The following is a 9,897-nucleotide window of genomic DNA, read 5'->3' on the forward strand; positions in this document are numbered from 1 at the left end:
TCTGGAGCAGCTGGTGTGTGTAAGCAGTGACAGAGCTCTTTAAATATTTACCATTTTTCCAGTGGAGACCATCACAGACTCAGCAGGACCAAATGAGCTGAGCTTCTGAATAACCTACATTTTTCGAAACAGTGACTTCATTATACAATATAATTTGAATATAGGTTTCTACTAGTTTTCTAGTTCACGATAGAAAATCATGGAATCACAGAATATCCCTAGTCAGAAGAGACCCACAAGGACCATGGTGCCCAAATCCTGGCTCCACACAGGACCACCCAAAAATCAGACCCTATGTCTGAGAGCACTGTCCAAATACTGAACTCCAGCAGCTCGGTGCTGTGCCCACTGCCCTGGGGAGCCTGTCCCAGTGCCCGACCACCTTCTGGGTGCAGAACCTTTCCCTAACCCCCAGCCTGACCCTCCCCTGTCCCAGCTCCATGCCGTTCCCTCGGGTCCTGTCGCTGTCCCCAGAGAGCAGAGCTCAGCGCATGCCCCTCCGCTCCCCTCGTGAGGGAGCTGCAGGCCGCCATGAGGCCTCCCCTCAGCCTGCTCTGCTCTGAGCTGAGCAAACCCAGGGACCTCAGCCGATCCTCATACATCTTCCCCTCCTGACCCTTCACCATCTTCATAGCCCTCCTTTGGACACTCTCTGATAGTTTTGTGTCCTTCATAGCACTGAAGATGCTAATCATGTGGCCACTGTAATATTTTGCATTTCTTGAATATTATCATGCTGTTGGTCTCCTACTGGCCACTTCTACAACTGGTACAGTTTCTGCGTTGACATTTTTAATGTGTCTGGAAATGAAAGGGGCCTTTTAATAGGGAAACCCTGATTTAGATTTCAGTTAAACCATGTTAAATTCAAGATGGTCACACAAGAACAAATAGATTTAAAAAAAATTCATTTAGCCTGTGCTCAGAGATGTTACCACTGAGACATCAACTCTATCATTGTAAAATGACACCAAATAACCAACACTTCTTGTGATTGGGGCTGGCTAAGCATATTATGTTACTGTGTTTGTTCTGATTTATTCCATTTTGATTCTGGCAAAAGTGCCCAGCAGAGGGCCACCTTCTGTTAAAATACACCGATGGCAGAGAATGAGGTGGATTAATGAAGCATTAAGCAAAAGAAAGGTAACTCCAGAAAATAGCAGGGTGCATGCTGCAGAAAAGGAAAAAAAAAATAAAAAATAAAATAAAAAAAAAAACACTAAAGGTACTCAGCTGGATTAAAACTGTTTCATGTCAGTTTTTCTACATATTACAGATTTTTGCAATAACTCAAAGAAACATTTATAAATAGTTGACCAAGTTCAAACTTGACAAATAGCTGGAACACCACAGAAAGAAGTCTATGATAACACTGGGTTTAAGTTCAACTTATAATACAGTTTAAAAGGAAATGAAGACTTTACATTGCGTTTATAGTACATTCTTATTTACAAAACAGGTTTGGCATAAGAAGAAGAATCTTTTTACAAATATTAAGATAAATATTTACAAGCACTTATGATATCTCCACTTCTGAGTGGCCAAAGTCAGCTGGGAGTCCCTCCTCTGCCAGCGATAAACCTGATTCACTAAAATGATACCCTCTTCAACCTTCCCCACAAGGAGATATACCATAGGACGATGTGTTTGAGTCATCTTCTGTGTACAGTTTTCATTGATAAGCAGCCACTGTTGTATCATGTTCTGAGTTTCATAAGGCAAGAGTGAGCCCTGGGTAATAAATTCCACTTGGCATTCAATGTTATACTCTTGGTCACCAAGTAATGTTCTTTTTTTGGATAGCTTTACTTTCACTGCTAAGGAAAAAAAAGAAAAATATAAGTCACTACATTTGTTCAAATGAAGAAATACACACTACCAGTGAAAGCAGGAAGATTCCTTAAAATACTCTGACAATTTCTGGTGATAGAATATGGTGACATCTTCTCCAGCAGCAGTATAGATGTAATATTTTTTTTTTTTTATAAAGATTATGTAGCTGAGATTTTTATTTTTTATTTTTTTCACTAAATCAGACAACTAGGAAAACTTATTTTCACAAAGGTGAGTAATATATTTTACCATCGCTGTATATGATGGTGACTTTGTGGATAATTGGATATTGTAAGCTGTTGGCATTTCTCTAATAGCATAAAGTTGCCCACCTTGCCCAAACAAGTCTACTGAAACTCACTTTGCCTATATTATCAATCCCTCTGCAAAAATAGCCCATAATGCTTGCTGATACCACCCTTTGAGATACTCCCTTTTCATTACAGGCATCTATCCACCCCATGTGGGGTATCCACCCCAGCACTTCTTAGCATGAAATTTCTCTGCAGTGCTTGATCTAAGGCCAGCTGAATTCACTGACAGCCTCTGCATTGACTTCAAAGGACTTTGCAGGACATTTCTAGGGCAAACTCAAAAGTATTGCCTGTCACTCCAATAAGACAACACAAAGTAAAAACTTGACTGTTACGATTTTCCGAGTATTTTCCAAGTCTTTTCAGTAAGCTATGCATCATGAACAACTTACACGCAGAAATAACAGGACATTCACTGGTCAAATAACCAAAGCTTTACTTTGGGTTTAAATAACAATAAAAGACAAATCAGCTAATTTGGATGCTTTTGCCAGAAATATTTTCCATAAATCATGTTGTACTACAAGGTAGTCAGCTCAACAAGAACAGAAAAGCTATTTTTCTGTGGAGTAGATCATAAAGAAGTCTTTCATGTAAAATAAATATTTTGCTCAGAAAGAACATATTCTGAAAAATAACCTAAAGTTAAATCAGCAACCAAGCTCTCAGGATGCAGACTTTGAAATCCCAGCAGAAACTGTAAGCTACTTTAATCCTAATTTTAAAGCACTTTTGAAAGAGAGCTGCTAGTTTCTTTAATATCAGCTGTATTCACAAAGACTTACCAAAGTTATTGTCACAGAAAACTTCAAGAACTCTTTTGTGTGTAAAAAATTCCTCCACTGCTGGGCAGGTCTGGCATGCAGGCTTTGGTAGGACTGGTGAAAAATTGTAAAGTCTTATCATTACCTTTTAGAATGTTTTGTATTAGTTTTCTACTGTGAGCCTACTGCTTATCTACAGGTACGGCATAGAAAATACACAGCTGTTTGGTAATAATGTGAACATCCACATACTCCTCTGAAAACACAGTTAAGAAGGAAAAGGAGTTTCAGTTTCCTTGCCCATTCACTCCTTGTTCAGACTGACAAGCTCAATCATTAGCATCAAAAGTCAGTATGAAATAGAGTATTATTTTTAATATGGCTGTGGGTTGGGTGAGCAATTTTGTCAGTGATCCTGGGTTCAGCTGAACTTAGACTGAACATACAAATTTGGGTGTGCCAGCAGCAATCTACTTCTACTGTTTCCTGCATACGTAAATAAGCCTGAGCACATTTGAACATTTTACCATTAATGTCATTCTAAGTCAGGTACAGAAAATTAGATAATAAATCCTCCCAACTTTTCCAAGTTGGTCTGAGGACCAATTTAATGCATATGTGAGTTTCTCAGATCCCTATTAAAGTTGGTAGGTCTATAAAGAGACTTCAAAATAAATCAAATACAGTGTGCTGTCATGAGTATGATACTGCCTGTAGCTGTGCAGGGAGATAATCATTTCCACCACGAAGAGTAGACTACCTACACTTCATTTTATTGAAACTACACAAAATCCCAGACTGGGAACTGCGTCTCTTTTATTTTCTTGTATCTCTGGAGCATAAAGTATAGCCCCCTGCCCCTCTGCCGTCTTCCACCTACCTTTGTGCAAGTATTTATACTCCTTTGTAAGTGATGCCAGACACATGTCCTCGTCTGCAGGGAATCGGTCGCAGTCCAGGCTGTCTGGCCAGGAGTGCCCATGGCAGGCAAGCACGGGTGCGCAGCTGTCCCGGACACCTACACACATACTCCTACAAGGATGGATGAATCTGCATCGCAGGAAACACCAGACTGAATCAGTTAAAGTCAGTGGTAACAAATTATTTCAGCAGTAATTTCTGTGCAAAACACATGCAGATATTTGACATCCTTCAGCAATAATACAGTTATAGAGTGGCAGCTGTGCAAATTGGGCATGTGGTCTGTACACGTACCGGCTTGTGCTTATAGAATTAAGTTACCTTTTTTAAAAAAAAAAAAAAATGCTTTTCTTACTATCTGAGAAAAGCTTTGGCAAGAGCCTGAGTCTATGTGCAATGGGTGTTCGGTTTCAGTTTCACCTGGATTTAACCCTAAATTAACAAGAATAAACTTCAGCTACAACAAACTAAAACATGACATTCTTTGGCAACAGCATTCATTTCCTCAAAGCAAACTAAAGTTTAAGTGGAACATGTTTTCATTACTTGTATTCGCAGTGAGTATGAAAAAGTTAACAGAATTATTTCAGATAAAGTAGAGATCACATTTCCATTGCAACAAACATGCATCTGATTTGATCCCTGTTCCGACAAACAGGCTGGCCATACGGAGCCATGGTACTTACGTATCTAAACAGATGGGTGCAAACAGAGAGCACAAGAATGTCCTCACGTGAGGGTGACAGTCTGTGTGCACCAGGTGCTGCCAGGTGGTGGATTTTAGGATAACCTCTGCCATGCTTGTGTGTCCCATCAGGTTGGGAAGCCTCATTTCGGAGTACCCAATCTCGTGGCACATGTCCATCTCCTCGGGTATCTCTACACATTTGGTGGATAATCCAATGTCGAAGCCCTTTACCACTCTTAGGAAACCACTCAGAGCGAAAACAAGTATTTTTGCCATCAATAACATCTTCTAGTGAGCCCTGGGTTGCCAAACAGGGAGCTGTCAAACCTCCCAAGCACAGGGGCACACTGAAAACTTTGTGGCTTATATACCCCAAGAGCTTAATGAACCCTTGGTTATCAACTGCTTATCAAATCACTTGAGACAAGACCCAGTCTTATTGCCTATTCAAGTGATTGTTGTGATAACCAGGGAGGTGGAGACGAGGTATAGAAGTATGTTCCCTAAAGTAACAGATTTGCTATAGGCTTTCACGTGCCTGACAGTGTCAGCTGCTGCAGCATGCTATGTGGCATATTAAATGTTGACACCTAGGAGGCTTGCTATGTGCTTTCCAAATCAAATTAAGAGATCCCCCAGAAAAGTGGTTGGGCAGACAAGCTGTCTCCCAGGGCTGCTCTGTCTCCTTTGTTTTCAGACACTGCTGACTGGGCAGAAAAAACAGCCCAGACTGACTTATCAAGTGAAAATGTTTTGCTTGTGCTAATTGCTCATGTCTCTTCCACTGTTTTACAATGTAGAAGAGGTACCTTTTTTATTTGCTCAAGCACCAAAAAAGAGACATGTGACATGCTAAATCTTCCAACTTGTATTAGTTTTATTAGACAACCTAACACACAGCCGTTGTTTTTTACTGACTGGAGTGACTACAGGACTTGCTTCTTTCACTTATTCAAGTTCAGTGGTGGATTTAATCTTTCCCGACAGAAACATATTGTAGGACTATTATGGCTATCAGTATTTCTTCAGAGGTAAAAGAAATATGGATTTTTTATTTTTTTTTCTTATTTCAAATGAATCTGGTAACACTTAAAATTGTTGAAATAACTCAGCATTTGACATTTTTATTAATAAATTATAATTGTGCAAAACCGTGTGAAAGCAAATTTGTGAAAGCAAGAAATACCAGGTGTGTACTTTTTCTGTTTGTAGCACAGAAATAGTATTTAATTTCTTACGAGAAATATTAACAGAATTACTGACAGTATTTCATTGGTTTTAGTATAGGACTGATAAACAGATTTCAGCTGTAGAGCAGATGATGGGGAATCAGTTAAGGTGATGATCTGGGTAATGTGTCCCTTACCCGTTACGAATAGAAAAGTCAGAATATTTGATATTTAAAAGAGTTGAAGTTCTAAACAAAACATTTTGTGGAAATTTTTAGCTTGATGAAAATATTTCTCCAACTAGTTTGTTTTGGCTTGACTTAATTACCCTTTCTTATCACATGATTTATTAGCAGAAATGTTTAGATGCTAACAATATGTATGTGGATCAACTGTAAAATATCTGCCTAGATTACTAGACCAAAGTATATTCATAACAGTGTGCCATCTAGTATTTCTGGTGCTTGACTGAAATGTAATTTTCAGAAAGAGCAGCTTTTTGTGTTATACCTATATGTAGTACATTTAGACACTGTGCTGCCTATCATTTACATGTTTATACCTAAATGTTAGAGTATTAGTCCTAGCATCTTTGAAATCAATGACAAACCCGCACTGATTCCTCTCTAGCTCTTTTCTTTATTCTAAGCTACTGGCAAATTTATGGTATCTGTTTAAATATATCGGGAAAAAAAAGGCACCTGGACATCTCTGACATTAATGTCACTTCAACCCCCAGCAGCTGGAGTGAAACTGAGAGTTACAAATAAAGTTCACGCTTAGCCAGCAGATTTCTGCATCTATCCATGTTGCTAATGTCTTTACCAAGTCACCCCATAATTTTATGAAATTAATCAAATTCTTCTCTGGCCCTAATAGCATTATTTTGTTGTACTTTTCTCATCTGGTCATTACCTGAAATAAGGTGTCAAGATCTCTGGTAAAGGAAACCCTTCCGTTGTGTGTATAGCATGGTGTTACAGGCACATTTCTGAGACATATATATATATTAAGGGTCTGGAAAGTGTCGTCTGATGGAGAAAAAAAGAAAAAGAAAGAAAGAAAGTAACAAGAGTATGTTTTGGGATCTCCTTGCAGAAGTGCTTAGCAGGCTCTGCTGGAAGCCAGTTTGGGCTTTGTAGGCCTGGACACACAAAAAGGAATTTCCAGAGCCAACAAGCTTTGGAGTGAGCACAGCTGCATAGTTATGACCCTCGGATATGAACTGAGGAACATGTTCACATCCAAAATAACTCCACACAGCTACTGAGATGATCTATACCCACTCATGAACACAGCAAGTTGGCTGTGACAGCACCCATGTGGCCCCGGTCACAGGTGGCAGCCATTTTGGCAGCCATGAGCTGTGCCTGCGCTGCTCTGCAGGAATGGCCTCCATGGTGCCACCAAACGGGGCTCGCGCTGCCCTTCCCATCCCCTCTGTGCCTTGCAAACAGCCTGGACACGTGCCCTCATGCGAGGGCTGTGCTCACGCTATGCCTGAAATCATGCTTGCTGGCTTGTGATCTAAGAGACCTGATTTTGAGAACTCCCTGTGGGACATCATTAATGGACAGAATAGACACAGGGATAATGAGAGAGTGTGAGAAAAAGATGATCTAATAACAGCTAATACCTCTCCTGACAAACTTAGTCTCCATAGGAACTGTCTTAGAAATAAATAATTGTGTACCTCTGAGTCAGTTTCCTACCAGGGTTTCTCAGGAGCTTGGTCATTTATGGGCCAACACAGAGCTGTACCTTAAAGCTTCTTTCAGCCTTAGATATGTTACAAAGTAGGTCAGCTGTCTTTGAATTCCTTGCTTCTAGTGACTTGACTTTCAGTGGGTCACCATTTCCTAATGCTAAAGAAAATTGGTTTACTCTGCCAGTACAGTGGAATAGTTGGAGGCTGATGGCTTGACCACTCCGGAGACATAAGGAGACAAAAGGCATCATGCAGCTCTCTCTGTGGCACAGCACTTTAGCTGGAACCTGGGGGACTGAAGGGTGTGGAAGAAGAACCGCCATGATTTTAGCTGTCAGTGCAGACTACCAGAGAAGTGGCAGTCCATCTATTTTGCTTTTCTTTCTTCTTTTGAAGAAGTTTACCCAGGGAACAGGAAGACTTCATGTCTTTGTCATAGGTGCTGAAGCATAGTGTATCTAAATATGCTTGGCAGATAAATAATTGTCACTGGCTCTGAGAACAAAACAGACACAAATGTCTTTGCTTGATACCTATCACTGCATTTGGTTTTAGGCTGGATGTGAAGCCAGAGCGTTATCCATAATCCCAGTCTGTCATTTTTGTTGGCTGCCTTCTGTCAGAAAAAAAAGGATCATTTGGGGGAGCTTCTGCCTCTGTTCTATTCTGACAGTCATGGGGTTCAAGATGTTATCTAGGCCAGATTGCCTAGACTGTGTCATTTTCAGCATCGTTATTTACTGTAGAATTTGACAATTTGACACTTCCTTTCCGCACACTCACAAGTCAGTTTTAAGCAAGGGAAAGATTTTGGCTATGCTTCTATGTAGACTTAATTATTTTGATATTACTCATGAGCAGGTGTTACCTTGAAACTTGTTTTGACAGCAAGTCATTATCATTTATCATTTTTAGCAAGAGCCATGTAGCACAGTTATTACAGATGGGCACACAAAGTAGATTGCCATTGCTTGGAGAGTGTTTCAGGTCCGTCAGACGCTGGATCCTTGGCAGAAGTATGAGTTGCAGCACCTGTGTCGCTGTGCCATGAATTCTCCTTTTTTTTGCAAATGCTCAGCTGTTCATTGACATTGTATGGAAAAAAAAAAAGAAATAATCATGTAAATACATGCACATCTCGCTTCTGTGAACACAGTAAACTGTGATTTACTGTTGCCACGCCAGCTAAACATTCAAATTACACAGTAGCTGACAGAGGAGAGGTATTTCTAATTGTAGTGGTACATATGCAGAGATTGATCAAATAAAGGCTATATAAAATAAAATGAAATATTTTTAGTTCTGCAAACTATCAAGAGAATTGCAGGATCTGCATGTATTTTGACTGGTCAGCATAAAGCATAGGACCTGAGGTTTGGGGAAACTTTGGTCTCAAAGTCTGGAGCCCAGCTAATTCTCTCTGAAATGTTTGAAGAAAGCCGTGCAGTCGGTCCATTAGCCATGGGCTGTATTTATTGTTGCTGGATATGAGAAATGGTCACCTGCTGATGGACCCTGATAACACGAATAGTTGCTGGAGACCCTGCCCACCTCTGTTCTGCCTCCTTTGACTGTTCCCAGGGAGACAGACGGAGATTAACCCGGAGCCACCAGTCAGACCGTAATAAGAAAGGGGACTGAATTTTTCTTCAAAGAAACTAGGAATTTGAGAGCAAACTGGCAGATCTAGGGACTTTTGGATTTAATCTAAGCAGTGGTTGTAATATTCAACTGGAATTTATCTGAAGTGTAACTGCAGAAGTCCAAGGCTCTTAGACAAGGACCAAAGCTTACAACAATGTACCTGGAGTCCCAAAAGGAGGCTTCAGAGAGGCAGCTGTTGCAGTGAAGGCAGCTTTGCTGGATGAACATGCTTATTCTGTGGGGCAGCATTTATTTCATAATGTTTTCCTTTATTGTATTAAAAAACTCTTAGGCCGTGTGTGATATCTGTAAACCAGCAGAGGTTTTTTTTTTTTTTTTTTTTTTTTTTTTTTTTTTTTTACTCATCACAAAGGCTTTAATTTTTAAAGATTTTTAAAGAATTTTAAAGCATTGCTTTGATTTTTAAAGAATAGATATACTGGATTTCCTTACAAATCTGTAACAGGACAGTTGAAGGCTCATTGCCCTGGCATGCTGAGCTCTGTCCTTGTTCCTGGTAATTGGTTAACCCAGAGGAGAATTTGTTTTAATAGCGAAAGAGAAAGTTGGTGCTTGGCATGACCCAGATTTAGTTTCTGCCATCACCACAAGCTTCCTGTTTAACCTGTAAATTTTACTCACCTCACCCATAGACTTAGGTGACAGCACTTCTGGGTGACAGTACTGGGGGTGCTGGAAGATAAACGCATTTGAATGTGAAGCATTCAGATACTGCAAGGATTGGGAACAGGCATGTAAAGACTCACACAGATTCTGACAGCATCACCTAAAAGCACAGATACGGTGAATGCTATACAAAACCCGAGTGAGTAGCATTTCCGAAGCAGACCAG

The 9,897-nt window shown here is 40.1% G+C and overlaps 1 protein-coding gene across 2 annotated transcripts; it reads right to left on the reverse strand.

Annotated features, from left to right (window-relative positions):
- Nucleotides 1-1,222: 1,222 nt before the first annotated feature.
- On the reverse strand, nucleotides 1,223-9,085 carry LOC101793404 (secreted frizzled-related protein 2). 2 transcript variants are annotated; one of them, XM_072033042.1, is made up of 6 exons: nucleotides 6,979-9,085; nucleotides 6,608-6,723; nucleotides 4,522-4,714; nucleotides 3,795-3,964; nucleotides 2,936-3,028; nucleotides 1,223-1,820 (listed from the first exon to the last, which is right to left on the reverse strand). In XM_072033042.1, exons 3-6 carry the CDS (start codon nucleotides 4,698-4,700, stop codon nucleotides 1,510-1,512), a joined length of 753 nt encoding a protein of 250 aa, XP_071889143.1. In that variant the 5' UTR covers nucleotides 4,701-4,714; nucleotides 6,608-6,723; nucleotides 6,979-9,085; the 3' UTR covers nucleotides 1,223-1,509. The 2 variants fall into 2 exon arrangements, with proteins under 2 accessions (XP_071889143.1, XP_021128966.2); XM_021273291.4 differs by lacking the exons at nucleotides 6,608-6,723; nucleotides 6,979-9,085 and having other exon boundaries at nucleotides 4,522-6,586.
- Nucleotides 9,086-9,897: the final 812 nt, after the last annotated feature.

The sequence above is a fragment of the Anas platyrhynchos genome, chromosome 1, assembly GCF_047663525.1.
Source record: "Anas platyrhynchos isolate ZD024472 breed Pekin duck chromosome 1, IASCAAS_PekinDuck_T2T, whole genome shotgun sequence".
NCBI classification, from domain to species: domain Eukaryota; kingdom Metazoa; phylum Chordata; class Aves; order Anseriformes; family Anatidae; genus Anas; species Anas platyrhynchos.